At 39.1% G+C, this 20,334-nt stretch overlaps 1 protein-coding gene across 2 annotated transcripts in view; it reads left to right on the forward strand.

Moving 5' to 3' along the window:
* RGS22 (regulator of G protein signaling 22) overlaps window positions 1-20,334 on the forward strand; it is a 154,301-nt gene that overhangs the window by 83,878 nt on the left and 50,089 nt on the right. For both annotated transcript variants that reach the window (XM_047783528.1, XM_047783530.1), the window contains exon 14: window positions 410-511. In XM_047783528.1, the coding sequence (XP_047639484.1) occupies window positions 410-511 (102 nt within the window). The remainder of the gene's footprint in view (window positions 1-409; window positions 512-20,334) is intronic.

Below are 20,334 nucleotides of genomic sequence, written 5' to 3' on the forward strand. Positions count from 1 at the left end.
TGGTCACAGTCTTCATTTTGCTCAGATGAAAAGTATTCCACTGGCTCAATTATTAGAGTAGTATTTGCTTCTGGTATATTGTACATTTGCCCATATATATCAAAATATCTTCAGATTTTGGTTTCATGCCAGAAATGTGTGATTACTTTTTAAACATTAACTAGAACACTTACTCTTTTAATGACCAGTTATGTGAGAAATATATGCAAAAATATAATGTTCTAGTGACAATACCAAGAAATATTTTGTATGTTGCCAGTGTGCGATAGAATATTAAAACCATCTTAAATTGAACCTGATTTATAGTAACACCAAGGAGCTAAACAATTATTTTTATTTGAAATTAATTAGAGCTTTGTAGAGCTTTACTAATTGGGTGGTACTAATTTATGTACTTTTCCATCTGCAGTTGTGGAAGAACAGTGTGTACTTTTGGTTTGACCTACAAGCTTATCATCAGCTTTTCTACCAAGAAACACTTCACCCTTTTAAAGTATGCAAACAAGCCCAAGTAAGTAGTAAATAATGTTAGGTCAATGTGAAGCTTTAAGTACATAGAGAAATGATAAGCTGTGTCCAGCCCCGACCAAGAGACATCTAGGAATGTGGGCTGCAAGGCAGCCGTTAAATTGCTGCCATTGACTTCCTTTATTTAAATGTCAGCAGAATATTGTTTTATAATCGGCTTTGTGAGTTCTCAGTTTTTATCTATTTTATTTGGTTTGCCTTATGTTTTCTTTGCTGCGGATTAAGTGTTTCTTCCAATAAAGGACATCCTGTCTTTTTTTTTTCTTTTTTCTAATTTATGACTTATTGGTTTGTTGTGTCTGATTTAAAAGAGAACCTTGAGAGAGGATTCTGAATCATTGAAGTGATTGGGAGCCGAGGCCTTGACCAAAGCTGTTCTCTGAGCTTCCTGCAGAACCAGCTGTTGGAGATACTAGGCTGTCGGCCTGTCGAAAGAGGGGGAAAGAATGTTGACTGACTCCACATGGTGTAGGCATGGTGTCATTGCCTGGGCTTCTGTACTACACGCCGTGTAAGACAGATACTTAGAATTGGAGAAAAGAACCCCTTAAGACTTTGCCAAGGCAAATTAGAGGGGGGAAAACAGAGGAATCTTTGCAAAAAGAAAGACAGAGTAGTCAGTTTTTGAGGGGAGAAGGAAAGGGAATAGAATTATAACTTAAGCTAACTTATCTTTTCAGTTTTTTCTTCTTAGGCTCTCTCAATTTTTTATGAAGAGAGATCATGAAGCCTAGAAAATTGCTAATCACTTCTCCAACTGTTGACCACTTAAGTGGATCTTATAAGCTCAAATGGTAGTCGTTCCAGCAGACCTTCCCCTGAACAATGCTGAGGAGATTGGTTTTGTCATATTGTTTATTATCTTATAATCTTATATAGGACATCAGAGAGTACGACTGGGTATTTGTTATTATTTCCACCACCTTGACTCTGGCATTGATAACTATTTTTTGTAAATCACCTGACAGAGTTTTGTACTTTTTACCATAAGAATAAGGACTTCCTTGATCGGACTCCATGAAATCATGAAATGGTATCTCTAATTTGCCAGTAGCATTTTCTGAGACCACACAATTGGCTCTTCTGCTTATTAATCCTTTGCCTGTAGTTCTTCTCCTCCTCCCCCTAACTGATTGCCCCTCTCTGCGGGAGGCATCATCTGTGATTTTTATTATGTTTCCACTGCTACAAAGCTTGCTCCTTCTAAAATCTTCAGCAGCTCAATAGTCTTTTGTTGTTGTTTTCATAATCATCGTATTTCCATGCACTTGTAAAAGCAGAAATTCTGTTTGAGCCTGGGAGACATTAAGTCTTCGTAACGGTGTTATTCAACCAGCTATTAATGATTGTGAAACAGGATACAGTCAAGTCTTGGTTATTCAGAGATTGATCATTCTGTTTTGTGATGATCGAGGCCTACAAACTTTTGTAATTTATTTTTTTATTAAACTATAATTGATGTACAATGTCATGCCAATTTCTGCTGTACAGCAATATGACCCAATCATACATATGATATATACATTCCTTTTCTTATCATCCATCATGGTCTATCCCAGGAGATTTGATATAGTTCCCTCTACAGTAGGATCTCATTGCTTATCCATTTTTTTTTGTGTGTGTGTGTGTTTTGTCTTTTTGTTGTTGTTGTTGCTATTTCTTGGGCCGCTCCCGCGGCATATGGAGGTTCCCAGGCTAGGGGTTGAATCGGAGCTGTAGCCACCGGCCTACGCCAGAGCCACAGCAACGCGGGATCCGAGCCACGTCTGCGACCTACACCACAGCTCACAGCAACACCGGATCGTTAACCCACTGAGCAAGGGCAGGGACCGAACCTGCAACTTCATGGTTCCTAGTCGGATTCGTTAACCACTGCGCCACGACGGGAACTCCGCTTATCCATTCTTAATGTGTAATAGTTTGCATCTACTAACCCCAAACTCCTAGTCCATCCCACTCCCTCCCCACCTCCCTTGGCAGCCACAAGTCTGTTGTCTGTGTCTGTGAATCTGTTTGGGTTTTGTAGATGGGCTCATTTGTGCCATATTTTAGATTCCACATATAGGTTATATCATATGGTGTTTGTTCTTCTCTTTCTGACTTATTTTACTTAGTATGAGAATCTCTACTTGCATCCATGTTGCTGCAAATGGCATTATTTTTTCTTTTTTATGGCTGAGTTGTATTCCATTATATACATGTACCATACCTCCTTCTTCCATTCATCTGTTGATGGACATTTAGATTATTCCCATGTCTTGCCTATTGTGAATAGTGTTGCTATGAACATACGGGGGAGGGTGCATCTATCTTTTTGAATTATAGTTTTGTCTAGATGTATGCCCAGGAGTGGGGTTGCTGGATCACATTGAATATTAGTTTTCTGAGGAACCTCCATACTGTTTTCCATAGTGGATGTACTAATTTACATCCCCACCAAGAATATAAGAGTCCCCTTTTCTCCATACCCTCTCCAGCATTTGTTATTTGTGGACTTGTTAATGATGGCCATTCTGACTGATGTGAAGTGGTATCTCATTGTAGCTTTGATTTGCATTTCTCTAATAATTAGTGATCCTGAGACTCTTTTCACGTGCCTACTGGCCGTCCATATTTCTTCTTTGGAAAAATGTCTGTTTGGGTCTTCTGCCTATTTTTCCATTGGGTTGTTAGCTTTTTGGTGTTGTTGAGTTGTATGAGTTGTTTGTGTATTTTGGATATTAAGCCCTTGTCGGTTGTATTGTTTACAAATATTTTCTCCCATTCCATAGGTTGTCTTCTCATTTTTTAATAGTTTCCTTTGCTGTGAAAAATCTTGTAAATTTGAATAGGTCCCACTTGTTTATTTTTATTTTTACTTCTATTGCCTTCAGAAACTGACCTAAGAAAACATTTGATGGTTTATGTCAGAGAATGATTTGTCTATGTTCTCCTCTAGGAGTTTTATGGTATCTGGTCTTATGTTTAAGTCTTTAAGACACTTTGAGTTTATTTTTCTGCTGATGTGAGGGTGTGAATAGCAGCACTGTTTCCAATAGCCAAGACAGTCAGCTGTCCAGTTTTCCCAGCTCCACTTGCTGAAGAGACTGTCTTTTTCCCATTTTATATTCTTGCCTCCTTTGTCGAAGATTAATTGACCAGAGGTGTCTGGGGTTATTTCTGGGCTCTCTCTTATGTTCCATTGATCCGTATGTTTGTTTTTGTATCAGCACCACACTGTCTTGATTACTATAGCTTTGTAGGACTGTCTTAAGTCTGGGAGAGTGAGGCATATAAACATTTTATCCTTTCCTAGGTTTTCCTTTGGAGAGTAAAGAGGGGAGCGATGGAGACATTTGCTTTGAGGTGAATAGGAGGAGATAAAAGGAGCAAACCATGTGTTTTTTTTAACTTTCTTGCTTTTTGGTCTATGGTTACTTTATGAAATACTGTTCATTTGTTTATCATAGAAATGCTGTATGACTTCCTTCAAAGTTACATTTACAATATAGATCTTTGGATTGATCATGCCAAAGGCAGAATTTAATCAGCTAACACTTTGTTAAAGTGCTATGAACTTGATTTTTTTACTGTTTTTATATGTCTGACAAGCTGGGTGATAGGAGACCAGGAATGGATTACAAATGACTTACATGCTTGTCTGTATGTTGGTGGGCAAATTACACCTCGAAGTTTTATTATTTCAAGAAGTATTGCAGAAATATCTGTGGGCAGACTAGATAGGAGTTCAGTAACATTGAGTTAGCAAGACTGACTGTGGTCCAGACATTTGAAACTACAGTCTTGGGTATATCCTGAAGATTTTGTTGCATAGCCTCAAGATAGAATAGTACAGTTAGGAACCAAATAAAATGGGTTTGGCAAGGAGAAAGGGAGTCACCACCATGGTGTGGGGATACAGTCTTTGATTCTAGGAACAACTAATTAAGGGACCATCTCTCACTGCTGAGACATGGAGCCTAGACTGCTGCCGCAGTGGTCCTGTTGCTTTTTTAACATTACGTACTTGCTTCAGCGATAGAGCACTACAATAGAATGAAGCAGATCTAGGTACTTCTGTCTTTTGTAACTTTTTCCATCTTTGTAGAAATCTTTCAGACAAAATATATCCTCCCAAATGATGCATTTAGAATTTACCACTTTCCATAGCATATACATTAAGATTTTAAAGAAATTAGTAAACATGCTTGATGCATAAGCATCATACATGTTTACACATAAACAGAAATGTGTTCAAAATGAAAAAATCAATGAGAAGGAGGAAGAGAGAAAAAAACGGTAAAAATTAGAGCCTGGGAGAAAAATTAGATGGAGAATGTAGGAATTAGTACGTACGGGGGTAGATAAGAATGAAGCAAAGTAAGGAATAAGAGGACTGATAGGTAAATCCACAGCATTTTTACTGCAAAGAACCACCTAATATGAAGATATTTTTGCATAAATGTGAGATTTTTGCCTTATTGAATTGACCATCAGGGTAACACTTTTTAAATTGAACTATGGTTGATTTACAGTGTTTCAGGTGTACATCCAAGTGTTTTTTATATATTCATGCATATTCTTTTTAGAATCTTTTCCATTATGGGTTATTATAACACAGTATAATACAACAACACAGTATAATACCACACACAGTTTTGTTTTAATGTATTGCCCAAATCAGAGGCTATATGACATTGATGGAAAAAAAAAAATCACAGATCTTAGAGTTGAAAGATCTGAATTATGTCATACTATGTTAGTTATTAGGTCAGTAAACTTGGTCAGTTCTCATTTTAATAAACCTCAGTTTCATGTTCTATAAAATGTGAGTAGTAATAGTGCTTTACATTTTACTTCCTTCTACAGGTTTGGAAATTACATATTTTCTTTCTTTTCTCACCCTTACAGTTTTAACATGCACACTGAAATTAAGCAAGTCTATAATAATCATTACCTTTTCTCCTCCTCTTAAGCAATTCAGGGATCTTAGAATTTCATGCCACCTTGCTCATTTTGCATATCATTTTGTATGGCATTTTAAATTTTGTTTTATACCCACCAAGCAGGCTTCACTATTTTTTTTTTATTACTGTCAGTATTCTGTAGATTTAATCACACTCTGATTTCTGCTTACCGCTGCTTTTTTGCATCACATTCCTTCCTTTGGGTTTGATTTCTGAAGATTATCTTTTTTTTTTTCTTTGTCCTTTTGTCTTTTTAGGCCCACACCCACGGCATATGGAGGTTCCCAGGCTAGGGTCCAACTGGAGCTTTAGCCGCTGGCCTACACCATAGGTACAGCAGCACACGATCTGAGCCGCATCTGCAACCTACACCACACCTCACAGCAACACTGGATCTTTAACCCACTGAGAAAGACCAGGGATTGAACTCGCATCCTCATGGATGCTAGTCTGGTTTGTTAACCACTGAGCCATGGTGGCAACTCCTGAAGATTATCTTTTAGTAGGATTTACTAGTGGTAAGAATCTCTCTGCTATGTTTGTTTGAAAATGTCTTCTATTCTCTCACTGATCATTTAGATGAATATAGAATTCTAGGTGGACAATTTTCTCTCAGCACTTTACAGATATTATTTTACTGTCTTCTGGTTTCTATTGCTATTATTGAAGAGTCTGCCCTCATTCCTTTGAGGGAGGAGGTTTTTATCTCACTGTTGACTTTTATAATCTTCCCTTTGACTTTGGGTTCTATATGTCACCTAAATGGTATTTACTAAAGTTATCTTTCTTGGGCTTAAACTGCTTCTAGAATCTGAGGAATCATATCTTTCATTAGTTCTGTAAAGTCTTCAGTCATTATTTCTTTGAGTGTTTCTACTTCCCTTTTCTGTATTCTATCATTCTGGATTCTCTGATCAGTGTTGGTATTTTTCAGTCTGTCCTTTATTTCTCTTAGTATCTCGTGTTTTTCTGTCTTGTAATATCTGCGTTATATGTTATAAACTGAAATAGATCCGTTTTCTTTGATCTACTTTCCAGTTCATATATTATTTCTTCAGCAGATTTCAGTCTCATCCATTGAGTTAAATCATTTAAGGAATTCTTTTTTTTTTTTTTTAACTATTCGACATTCTACTTGTGTTTTTCAAGTCTTCCTGGGGTTTTTTCTTTTCTTTATGTTTTTTTTTTCTTTCTTTAAGCATTTTAAACATATCACAGTCTATAGCAGTGTTAGTTATCTGATGCTGTATAGAGCATTATCATAACTTTGTGTCTTAAACAATATACATTTAGTACTTCACAGTTTATACAGATAAGGAGTCTGGGCACAACTTTGATGGGTCTTCCACAAGGGTGTAAGTCAGGATTTTTGCCAGGGCTGGTTTCTCATTTGGGGCTTAACTGGGGAAGGATCTGCCTCAGCACTCACACAGTTGTTAGCAGCCTTCAATTCCTTGCAGACCACCTGGATAAGAACTCAGTTTTTTGTTGGCATTCAGCTAGAAGCCCCCTCAGCTTTGTGCCACATGGCCCTCTCCACATGGCAGCTTGCTTCTCCAAGACCAGCTAGGGAGAAAGTGTCTTCGTAAGACTGGCGTTACCATTGTATGTTCGTACTAGATCACAGAAATCTCATCACTGTTGCTGTATTCTATTAGTTACAAACAAGCCATGCATTATGCCCACACTTAGAAGGAGAGGGTTATGAAAGGGAATGAACACTAGGAGACACTGTGTTCATGTGGCCACCCTAGAGTCTGGCCGCTATGGTATCTGGTAATTCTATGATTTGTAGTTCCTGGGAGAACTAATTCTGCTATTTGTTATCGCTGCTGACATGGGGGTTTCTTTCCTTGTATGTAGTAATTTGGAATTATGAACTCTGTCGTGAGGTTTTTTATCTGTTATGCTTGTGCTAAGCACATTTGTAGTGCTGATTTCTCATCTTGGAGTGTTCTCATTTGCCAAGTGTAATCTTAAAAACAAAACCCAAATGATAGTAAACTCTCATGATAGTGAATCCGCAGGAGATACATTTTTCTTTTACGCAGAGTATAGGCCAAGATAAGTGAGCTTCTTTTTTGTTTCCTGGGTTTGGTAGGTGTACATATGTACATTTTTTCCCACTCTACATTCCACCTTGTGTGTCCCTCTTCCAGGACCATGGTGTATATATGAGTCTCACTGTCACTTTTTCACTTTGTGAGGGTCCAAGGCCTTGTCTCCTATGCCCTGTGGCCCTTAAAACGACATCTTTGAGTTACCCCATGGTAGTCTCATCATCAGCTCATGCTTAGCACCCTGGCTTTCGGTATACTTAATTTTGACCCCTGGTGATTTTCTTTACTATCTCGGCCATGCATTTAAGAGGACATTGGTTATACTTTATCCCATATTTCTGCGAAATTTATAGAGGAAAGATTTGCAAGTAATCTAGCCTGCCAGTGTACCAATAAGGGGAGTCTTTGCAAGAAGTGGTCATATATTTTCTAATTTAATACACATAGTGAGCATGTGAGATATTTTTATTCCATTTTTTATAGATAAAAATAAAAAATAAGTTAGAGTTCTGAAATATTATCCTTGTTAAGGTTTCATAGCTGGGAACAAAATTAGGCTCAAACTTGAGGTGCAGAACTTTGCCTTCTCCGCTCTATGTATAAAAGTTCAGGAGTTCCCATTGTGGCTCAGCGGAAGTGAATCTGACTAGCATCCATGAGGACATAGATTTGATCCCTGGCCTTGTTCAGTGAGTTAAGGATCTGGCGTGGCTGTGGGCTGTGGTGTAGGTTGTAGATACAGCTCAGATATGGCACTGCCATGAGCTGTGGTGTAGATTGCAGATGTGGCTCAGGTCTCACATGGCTGTGGCTGTGGTGTAGGCCAGTGGCTACAGCTCTGATTTGACCCCTCACCTGGAAACCTCCATATGCTACAGGTGCGCCCCTAAAAAGACAAAAAAAAAAGTTCATTATGTTACCTCAGAGGACTTTGTGAAGACTGCATAAGATAATGGGGTGCAAATATGTTGTAGTTTAATGTAGAGCACTCTACAGAATAACTAAATATTATTATTATTAGTCTTTACTTAAGTTTCTATCAATTACCTGGTTAATAGGGAAGGAAGACAAGAATTTGAAGATTCACATTCCTTCAAAGAAATCAGTTGATGGGGCCCATGGCAAATAAGTCCGTCTAAGTGACTACTCCTGTCTGCCCAAGATCTATCTGTAATGGTTTTCTCTTAAGTTTGCAAAATTAAGAAAGGAAACAAAAAAAAGTCCGTTAATGTCATCAGACCTATGCCATGCATTGGTGTTTTTAAGAAGCCATACATTGCAAATAATAATAATGCCAAATTCATTAATATATTCATTCAGCAGTTATTTATTGCTATCCTTCTCATCCCCTTTGGCTCCAAATAAATTTTCCATTAGGTGACCTTAGGCATAGTGTGGATCCAAATGAAGTTCACACCAGGTTGTGTCCTACCTGAGGGGCTTACTAGAGTGCCCATGTATTTGGCCCCTTTGCTCCTGCTTCTTTTTCTATTACTGTATAAAGAAGAAATTACTTTCAACTGGATAGCACTTAGACCAGCAATTACATGCACATTTTTCCTAGCCTAAAAGCTTTACTGATATTGCCACACATATCTAGGACACACAAGGCTCTGATCCATGCTGGGAACACTTTGGGGAACTAAGCGCACACAGGTCTTGCCACCCAGGTGTTATCAAGGTTCAAGGATGTGCTCTTGAGGCATGATCAAGATGGTGGAGGAGTAGGTTATGGAGCTCACCTTCTCCCACAAGCACATAAAAAAAAAAAAGAAAAGCTGCATGTAGGTAGAATGGTTCACGTAGAACGTCTCCTGAACACTGGCAGAAGACCTCAGCCTTCTGAAAAGGGCAAGAAACCCTCCACATAGCTGGGTAGACCACAAGGAAAAAGAAAGAGAGCAAGGAGGAAAAAAAGGAATCAGGACAGGACCAGCACCTCTGAGGGGGAGCTGTGAAAGAAGAAAGGAATCTGCACCCTGGGAGGCCACCTAACTGACAGGGAGATCACTCAGGGCAGAAGGGAAGCTTCAAAGCCTTGGAGAAAAGCATAGCAGCCAGTCTCGGGATGGCAAAGTGGAGAGACAGCCACACAGACCATCAGTACCACCGCCTGGGACAGCACCGCCTGAGACACTTGGTCAAGGGCTGGACATTGACAAAGCATTCAATGAAAAGATGCATGTACCCCTATGTTCACAGCAGCACTATTCACAATAGGCAAGGCATGGAAACAATCTAAATGTCTATCAACAGATTAAGAAGACGAGGTACATATAGACAATGGAATACTACTCATCCATAACTAAGAAAAAATAACGCCATTTTTAGCAACTTGAATGCAACTAGAGATTCTCACACCAAGTGAAGTCAGACAGAGAAAGACAAATACCATATGATATTACTTATATGTGGAATCTAAAATATGGTACAGATGAACCTATCTACAAAACAGAAACAGATTCACAGACATACACAACAGAGACTATAAGAAAAGGAATGTATATATATGTATGACTGGGTCACGTTGCTATAAAGCAGAAGTTGGCACAACACTGTAAATCAACTGTACTTTGATTTAAAATAAGAGAAAGTGTGCTCATGGACCAAAAAAAAAAAGTGCTTTTTTTTTTTTTTGCCCACTTTTCCAAAGAGTCCTAGAAAGACTGAGAAAGAAGAGACTGTAGCTCTTTCTGTTTAAAGTTTGCATCATCCCAACAGTGTTTTCCATGAAGTCTGAGTTAATTTTATGTAACCAAAACTTGGGTGTTTCCACAGATTCCTTTGAAAAAAATTTATGGCATACGAGGGGCAGTGTTGAAGATTTTTCTGATAATCACCTTAGTTTTTTCTTTGCTTGCTGTCATCCATTACCTTAATTGTTTAGCTCTTCTCTTTACTTGGCGTTTACAGAACTTAAATACTTCAGGGTGGTCCTGACAGTTTCATTAAAGGGCTCTGAGCTGAACGCTCCTTCTCTAGGCTGATGTTGTATTTTCAGGTGCATTAACAGGGATCATTATTTCTTCATATGGCAGCACTATTAAGAATCAAGCTGGGTTTCTTAAAAGATGAATGGGCATGGGTGAGGGGTGAGAGTGGGGTGATGATTAAATGTGGAAAATCATGTACCCTCTTTATAGCTTAATGGCAAATTTCAGTGTCTTCATAATTAGGTTGTTGCTGAGTGCCAGGCCAGTTATTACTCAGGCTTTGTTACGTTATTTGTTTTTGTTACCAGAGAGATGGTGTCCCAAGTAGCAGCTGGGCTTGGAATCTCAAGTGCGGTGAATCACTGAGCTCAGAATCTGCAGGGTTCTTGCCATGCATCCCATGTTGTGGTGCTTGCTGGTGAAGTGGACGCAGGAAGAACACGTGTAGCAGCCAGTTTTCTGGCTTATAGTTATTCATTCGTTTCCCCTGTTCCTGATGTTTGTACCACTCACCTATGTTCAGTCTTGAGGCTCTTAATATTATAGGATTACGGACCAGAAAGAGCCTCTTTTAATCCTCTCATTTCCAGAAAAATCACCACCCAAACTGCTCTAAACCATAATGATCATTATACCTTCTTTTATTTAATGTTTACTCTCTGGCAGGTTTTGTGGAAATCACTTTACACAGATGATTTTATGTACATCTGGTCCGTTCTAATATTGGCATCATCTCTGCTTTCTAGATTAGGAAGCTGAGGCTTAGAGAAATTAAAGGCTTTCCTAAGGCAATACTTGCCATTTAGCGATGAATGACTTTGAAATTAGAACTAAGTCTGCTTCTAGACTCGATACTCTTAACTTCCAAGTCATTGCTTTTTGATTGTCGCTAGACAAAGAGTATCTGTTTATCACCTTGTCTAATGTTCCCCTTTGATATCTTAAAGTATCTCTGTGCATAGTAAGTACCAAATGTAACCCTTACCATTTTCCCCCACTGGACTGTGGATTCCCTAAGATAGTCTGCTTTGCTTACTTTGTATGTTCAGAACGGGAGCTGGCATATAAACGGTGCTGTAATATTTTTTGAATGACCAAATGAATTCATCGGCGTGTGTATATTCTTAGCAACATATTATAAGCCTCATTATAGACAATTGATTATTTATGTATGACTGCCAGCCAGGTGTTTTTAGTTCTTTAAAAAAAAAATTTTATTTCTTTTAAAAATTTTTGAATAAAATAGCCTAACGAGCCCCCCTATGCCATCACCCCAGCTTCAACAATGACGGACATTCTGTCTTTTCAGACATACTGCGTTTCTAGCCCCAGATTGCTCTTAATAAAGAGCCCTTGACAAACTTGGCTGAAGTACCAATGAAATCTCCCTCTCTCCTCCCGCCTCACTCAAGGAACTTAAAAATAAGGTTGCTTTCTGAAACTTAAACTATGCCATCAATGTGCAATCAGGATCAGGATGTTGCAGTGTTCAGAATGGATATGACCAGTTGTCTAGAGACAGAGTGGTTGCACAGGCCTCAAGACTTGTAATGAATGTACCAGTACATCTAAAAGGTGTTCCTGGCAAGAGAGGCATTAGGGAGCAGGGGCTTTGCAGAACTGGAAGTGTTGCAGAGGCAGTCCTTGACTGCACCCTTGAAGCACCACCCTGAGCTGGCTCCTCTGAGCATCTGGTCCGCCTGATAGATCTGGAAGGAAGGAGCATCCATGGGATTATAGTTACCTTGTCTCATTCTTACACCATACAGCCTGCCACATTTGGGCTTGCTTTCCAAGGTGGTATGCTGGTGAATGTAAACATGTCACCTGTGTGATGGTTGTTTTTCTCATTGCAGAGTAATCCCTTGATGCTCTGATTTTCTGCATCAGTTTCTTGTGCGTGGCCAGCATAATTAGCTTCTTTGTGAGGCAGGGGTTTTTAAGTCAAATATGTTAATATAGGCATGCATTTCTCACTGAATTATTTATTGTTTATTTGCTGATTCTCAAAAATTATTTTTATTCAAGGTTAAAATCTTCTATTAGTTTAAATATATATTTTGCTTTTGTCAGTTAAAGGGTTTTTTTTTTAATTGACTCCAAATATTATAAAAACGAAATTCTTATTTGTTCCTTAGGTTGCCTAAACTGCTTAGTAATAACTCTGTTTTGTGTTAATTGTTTTTTTATTCCACCATATATTAGTCAATTTTGCTTAAAATACCTTAAGCCGTGGCCTCAGTCAGCCTTAAGCCTAGTCTGTTTTGTCCCTTGAGTTTGTGGTTTGTCTTTGGCTTTACTTAACATGGTCTTTTCCCTTTTGATTTTTCATTCTGTCCACAATGATTCAAGTTTGTTTTATTCTTTTATCCTGTTGGCATCTTCTTAGGGTCTCTTTTGCATTGAGCTCTGCTTAGTAGAGTCTGAGTAATTGCCAGAAATTCTCAGTTCAATTGTCATCACATTATCGTTTTTGTGCAACTCCATCTTGTGTTGATCTCTGCAGTAGTTTGCCTCTCAGGATCAGGATGTTGCAATTTCTAGATCCCATCTTTAAGATTCCTAATTGAAAAACCCCAAGGTCCTGCACATGAAAATCCATTTGTGGAAAGCTCCATCTGTAATTTATTCCCTCTCGGCATAGCTCCTCAGTAATGTTTTTGAGCTCCTTGTGGGATATGAGAGGTCATTAAAAATCATCATTTTTTCCTCCTTTTGGAAAAAAAAACAAAACAAAACATTGGATTGCTTGAACTTGCTCGTTATTTTCTTTTTTTCTGCCTCACATGAACTCCGATAATGATGTTCTATGCCTGCTAGAGCTGTGAATCGTTAGGAAAACATGCTTCTCTTTTTGCTGAAGTAAATATTTTGTGATTTCTGAAAAGTGTCCCATATCAGGGCATTTACATTCCTTTTATAAACCTCTCTCCGGACTCTTTGCCTTTAGCTTTTTGGAGCACATTTTCATTTCATTTCTTGATATAAAGTCCAAGGATGGAATTATTGGGCCCAGTTGAGAAAATCCCACATTACTTGCTGTTTGCCTTCAAGTACGGTCATACGGTGTTTTGGTGGTGGTGGTGGTTGTCGTTAAGTGGTAGCCAGACATCTGTTCTGTTGTGTTTAAGATTATCTGTGACGTGATCTTGGTCTCTTTGGGGTCCAGACGCTGCATCAAGATCCATTAGTACCAATTTTATTTCTCATGATGCTCTAATGTTTCTTCTTCATGGCTGTTCCTTATACTTTCTCATGAGGACACGTTAATGAGCTTTTTCCCACTATTACCTCAGTTCTCATTTACTCATCAGGCTGAAGTAAAATTTAACGTGTGAGTCTCAGCTTTGCCCTTTTCTAAATAAAGCCTATTTAGAATGTAAACAATTTCAAAGAAAAACTTCCTTGCCTTCCTTTTGTAGTTTGACTGTAATGATTGAAAACAACTTTACTGTAGCAGTGTTTTAAGAAGTGGATGCCTGTTAAACAGTGTTTAAGTAAACTGTTATAAGTTGGTCTATTCTGGTATGATTAAGTATATTCTGGTGTGGCTTTGCCTCCAATGAATATTTGACTTTTTTTTTTTGCCATTTCTTGGGCCCCTCCCACGGCATATGGAGGTTCCCAGGCCAGGGGTCAAATCGGAGCTGTAGCCTCTGGCCTACACCAGAGCCACAGCAACGCAGGATCCGAGCCGCGTCTGCAACCTACACCACAGCTCGAGGCAACACCGGATCCTTAACCCACTGAGCAAGGCCAGGGATTGAACCTCCAACCTCATGGTTCCTAGTCGGATTCGTTAACCACTGCGCCACGACGGGAACTCCCGAATATTTGAATTAGTTGATATCATTTGCTTTTTTCCTACTTTCTCTATCTTTAGTAATCATGATAGGAAATGAGAAGCATATTTGCCTTATAATCAGTAGTATGACGGTAAGTATTGAATAACCACCTCTCTGGGCAGTGGAGAAGCAGCCCTGATTTGTAGCATGTGCTGATATCTGGGTATAAATACTCTCACCATGGATGATTTCAAGCTGCCAATGAGGCATTACTGAACATCGAGTTGGGAAGAAAGGTGCAGCCACTCACCATTATATAGTGTTTCCACCAGAGGGATCCAACAGAGCTCAATAGAACTAGAGCTTGGACACTCATAAAACAGTAAAATCATTAGGAAGGAATGCGTTTTGAGTATTCCTTTTCTTTGTTTTTAATACAATTCATTGTAAGTTTATATATAATTTAATTTTGGGTGATGACTGAACTTAACAAGCTACTCACCAAATTCCCGAAGATTCATGAATTAGCTCTTGTGAGTGAGTTCAGACTGGCTTCAGCTTAAAAGGGAGGAAGAGCTAATGGCCAGAGAGAAGGATCCATCACTCTGCTCCTCTCAATCTTATGTTCCTTGAAAGTTATCACTGGAGACCCTGTCCCTCCAGCTTTCCACTTCTCTTGTACCCTTTAGATACTTCCTATCAGCACCTCCTTTGTACTTACTGAAAAAGCATATTATCTCTGCTCCGGAATCCCCAGAGCCTGCGCAGTTTAGTACAAACTGAAAAAGGGAGCTTATGAAAAATCTTTGTATATTTCAGTAGCCAGAGATTTTTTTTCTTTTGTCTTTGAGTTTATGAAATAGTGTCATGAGTTTTTATGGGATATTTCTTCCTCCCTGGGGCCAACTGGGTCTCTGTTGATCCCACGCTGTCAGTCCATCTGGCAGGTCCCTAATGCTACCTCCCAGTAAGTGAAAGGAAATAGTAGCAGAGACAACTGTACATTTCCTCTACCCCCTTGGTGGGCATGTGGGATGATTACTAGAAGATGGTGAAAGATACCTCTCTTCGTGCCACCTTGCATGATTAAATTTCCTTCTTTTACTGTTACACTGGAATAATGGGTCTAAGAAAAGAGGACGTGCTAATGACACCACATGCTGAAGCATGAATGTTTTCCCCTAATTTCTGGATTTTTGAAAATCCACTTTTTAAATGTCCCTAATTTTATTAACCTGCTCTGCTAGATGTCCTATGCTCTCGAATTAAGATCCCACAGCATATAGATTTTGACACATCTTGTACTTAGTGTATTGCGGGATTCATTTTACCTCCCGCAGTTCTCAAGCTGAAGGTTTACATTCCTCTTTCTTACTTCCAGCCCCGGCCTGGTGGTGACAGCAGAACATCATGCAATCAGTGGTTCCAGGCAATCAGAGAAAGATACATGTACATGATCATTAAAATAAATACATCAAAACAAAGTATGTGAAGCTGTTCCATTAACATAACTAACAGCTGAAATGTAACATAACAAATCAACACATGTGCTACAACATTTGGTGTTATTCTTGACTTTGCCTTTTTAGGCTACACAGGGATTGTTCTTATTTTCATTGGAACACAGATGAGTGTCAAGCTGCAGCTCATCAAGTGGCACCCCTACTTATGGCAAAGATGCTTTCCCAAAGACTATGCTTACCTTTGGCACAGTGAGAATACTTTGCTGGGTACTTCTTTTTTTTTTTTTTTGGTCTTTTTGCCATTTCTTGGGCCACTCCAGCGGCATATGGAGGTTCCCAGGCTAGGGGTCAAATCGGAGCTGTAGCCACCAGCCTACGCCAGAGCCACAGCAACGTGGGATCCGAGCTGCGTCTGCAACCTACACCACAGCTCATGGCAATGGCAGATCCTTAACCCACTGAGCAAGGGCAGAGACCGAACCCGCAACCTCGTGGTTCCTAGTCAGACTCGTTAACCACTGTGCCACGGCGAGAACTCCTTTGCTGGGTACTTTTACAGCATGATAATTGGAATCTAACCCCATAGCTCTCATCATTTAGTCTTTGGTACATAGAAAAATCCAACACAGACAGTTGTAGAAACTTCTTCTTATTTTTTTTCTCTTTTTACACCATTAAAAACAAGAATCAACTTAATAAACCCCAACTTTTCCTTCCTCAGGTGTGTTCATCTAGACTTTATGATGCAGTAAGAAAACATCAATACAATGCATTCTGGGGTCTATGAGAATCAATAAAATGTTGGGAAAATGAGCCTGGAATGCATTCTGACATATTTGAAAGGAGATTGGGATCCTCTTTCATCCAAGAATATGTTCATAACATATACTTTTGAAATGATTGTGAAAGCTGTTAAGTGGCAGTGCTAAAATTTTGCATGGAAAATATCTTAGCATTGGAAAATGTATAAATTGCAGTGGGAAATGTCATATTTTAATCTGAGCATCTCCTATGTAGTGCAATAAAGCTATCGTATTATTAACTTTAAATCATGAAGCATCTGAGATTTCCTTGAAAGAGGCAAACAAGTGTTTTTGCATTTTTTCCTATAATTCCAACAAGCTAGTGTGTATTAAAAGTAATTTCAATTAAATATTGTTTGTCACCTTACTATTCTTTAGAAAGCAACATGTTTATCAAAATCTCTCCCCTGTTTTTCTATTTCTCCCAATCCGTTTCTCCATTCCATTTTCCAATTCAGTTCTTCCTCCTGTCTCCAAGACACCCATTCTCCATCTTTTTTTCTTCATAGTCTTGAGAGTCTAGCTAAACACGAATAACTCCCAGAATTTCAAGACCGTAAGAGATGTTTTAGGGGAGGCATTGCTTTTTTCTTCTCCTCTCTGATACAGATGCCAAGAAAGTGAGTCACAGGCACAGGTGTAGAGCAGGACCCGGCAAGCCGCCCATCGTGCATTTCCTGATTATATAACCTTTGAGTGTCTCCAGGAGAGATGGGTTTTGAGCTATGCTGGGTGCAGTGCCAGGCAGTCTGATCACAGACAGGCAGTGCTTGTATCCTTTCTCCACAACTTCCCTGCTGGGTTGTTAAAGCATCATAGGTTAATGTTTAAATTGGAATCGTGTTGGCCACAGCTGTGCGTGAGTGAATCTCTGCTTTAATGTGAATCAGAGTAGCTGACTGGGATATGAAGGGAGCATTCTCTTCTCCAACATTAACCACGTTGTTATGTCCTCAGTGGCTAGAAAGGAAGGACTGGGTGGCCAGTAAAAAAACAAACAAACAAAAAAAAACGAATGACCCAGGATACGTAAACATTTCTAATTCATCATTAAACTATGTTACTTAGCTATCATAAAACATAATCATTATATGCCATTTAAAAGTCAATTTATATTAACTTAAAAATGATTTTCATAATCTTTATACTGATCTTAAAGGTGGTGTTTGGCCTTTTAGTTTTGTTTCATATATATGATTTCATCCCTTGTGTTGGTTATCCACTGGCAGATTATCTCTGACTTATTAGGAACACATATTAGAAAGACATTCTCAGATTTTAATGGCATAAGTTAAATGGAATGGCCTGTAAATTTACTATGTGGCCTAATTAAGGATTGACAGTCAAATCCATTTTCTCCTTCTTACCCACTTAAACACATGAGGAGGTGAGGAAGAAGGAGAGACCAGGCACCCCACCTCCGAGGAAGACAATAAAAGGGCACAGTCTGGGCGTGGGATGTTGCAGTGAGGACAAAATTTCAAGCCCCTTTCTAATGCTTTCAGTTCTGTGATTTTAATTGTTTTTCTTTTTATTTTAGGGCCACACCCACAGCATATGGAAGTTCCCAGGCTAGAGGTTGAATCAGAGCTGCAGCTGCCAGCCGACACCACAGCCACAGCAACGCCGGATCTGAGCCGCATCTGTGACCTATGCCACAGCTTCTAGCAACACCGAATCCTTAACCCACTGAGTGAGGCCAGGGATCGAACCCACATCTTCATGGATACTGGTCAGGTTCTTAACCCATCAAGCCACAGCGGAAGCTCCACAATTCTGTGATCTTAAATTAAGACTGGAGGAGTTCTCTTGTGGCACAGTGGGGGTAAGGATCCAGTGTTGTCGCCGTAGCCGCTCAGGTCACTGCTGTGGTGAGGGTTCTATCCTTGGACTGGGCACTTCCACATGCCTGGGCATGGTCATTTAAAAAAAAGAAAAAAGACTAGTAAAGAATCAGAGGTGAAGGGAATATATTGCTCTTAAGGATTATACTGGTTGATCATAGTGGGGACTGAACAAAGAGAAGTTGCTTAAGTGATAAGGAACCATGTTCTGATAAACTGACTGTGAGTAAGCAGAAAACAAACCAAAAAAAAAAGTGAAAGGGCAAACAAATACCTACATTTCAGTACAATCAGAGAGGGGAAATATTTTAAAATTTCTATTAAGATATTCATTTAGGGCATTTATTCATAACAAGGAAGTCTGCAAAGCTTCAATCCAAGTTCTAAATCAAATATTCTTGCTTTGGGATTTTGGCTTTTGATAACAGCTGTTCATTTCATATGATTGCTAATTAGACAGATGTGTATTTCTTAGAAAGGCATATCCTCTGCCTTTATTTTTACCTTTATGTGTCCAGCACTTCTACGAGTCTTATTTCAGAGAAACTTTATTTTTATCTAACTAGTGGTAGTTCGATATAGGAAGAGCATATGATTTATCATCTAAACCAAGATTCTTTTGTGAATAAGAGGGGAACTTTTAATAATTTGCCAGGACAATAGGCTTAAGCCAGAATGAAGTCATATGGCTACCCTAATTGTAGCTCCTTGAGCCTGTGGGACATGCAGTTAAATCATATGCAAAACCCCCCAAACTCATAGGAAGAGATATCAGATTTGTGGTCACCGGAGGTGGAGGGGTGTGGGGAGGGAACACTGGATGAAATTGGTCCAAAGGTATAAACTTCCAGGTATGAGATTAATAAGCACTGGGGTTATAATGTATACTATGACAGATGTAGTTACCATTGCTGTAAGGTATATATGAATGCTATTAAGAGAGTGGATCCTAATAGTTCTCATTGCAAGGAAAAATATATTTTTCTTGCTTTCTTTTTTGTTTTTCTTTGAGATGATGTGTACGCTAGCTTTTTGCGGTAATCATTTCATGCTGTATATAAGTCAAATCATTGTGCTGTGCACCTTCAACTTTTATAGTGTGTGTGTCAGCTGTATCTCAATAAAACTGGAACAGATAGTTCAACAACCACAAAAAGTGTACATGGAATCCTGTGGCTTTATGGAGTACAGAAAGCGTGTTTGAGCAGGAAGTAGGCAGCAGCCTGGAAAGGGTCTGCCCCAGCCTGGACAGAAGACTGAATTTTATCATGTTTCTTTTTGGGTTAGAACTGCTACCCCCTCTTTCATCCTCATACTTTTATGCTTGTTCTTGTCAATTTCACTGTGTTCATTGCAGAGAATTAAGTTCATAGGTCTTGCATTTGAGAAGGAAGGAGAGGAAACTGAGGAGGAAGGAGTCAGGTTGTGTTGTGAATGGCACGTTATTAATGAAAACTGGAAACCCAGAGAGACTTGGAGGGATAGGAAAGGATAATTTGTTATATTATTGAGTCATTGAGTTTGAGGGTTGTAGGCTATCCATGTAGCTATAATAAAGTAGGCAGATAGAAGCAAAGGTTTTGAGTTCAGGAAGGAAATCAGATTGGATTTCTTCTACATATAGTTGACTGTTAAGTCTCTGACAATGAAGTCTTTAATTCATTCATCCATTCATTCATTCTATAATTAGCATTATCCCAGATGCTAAGCATATAGTAATAAAGTAGACTCAATCTGTCCTCATAGAGTTTATGGTCCCATAGGAGAAACAAACAAGTACAGGGTCCCATGGGCATATATAATAATGATACCTCAGCCATGCTTCAGGAGTCAAGCAAGACCCAGTCCTTTAGAATGAATAGAAGCCCAGAAAAAGGGGAAAAGAGGATAGAGTGCAAGTCCTGTGAGACCGTGCCTGGTATGTGTGAGAAGTGTAAAGAATGTGAATTGAGGAGTTCCCATTGTGGCTCAC

The sequence above is a fragment of the Phacochoerus africanus genome, chromosome 6 (assembly GCF_016906955.1).
Source record: "Phacochoerus africanus isolate WHEZ1 chromosome 6, ROS_Pafr_v1, whole genome shotgun sequence".
NCBI lineage: Eukaryota > Metazoa > Chordata > Mammalia > Artiodactyla > Suidae > Phacochoerus > Phacochoerus africanus.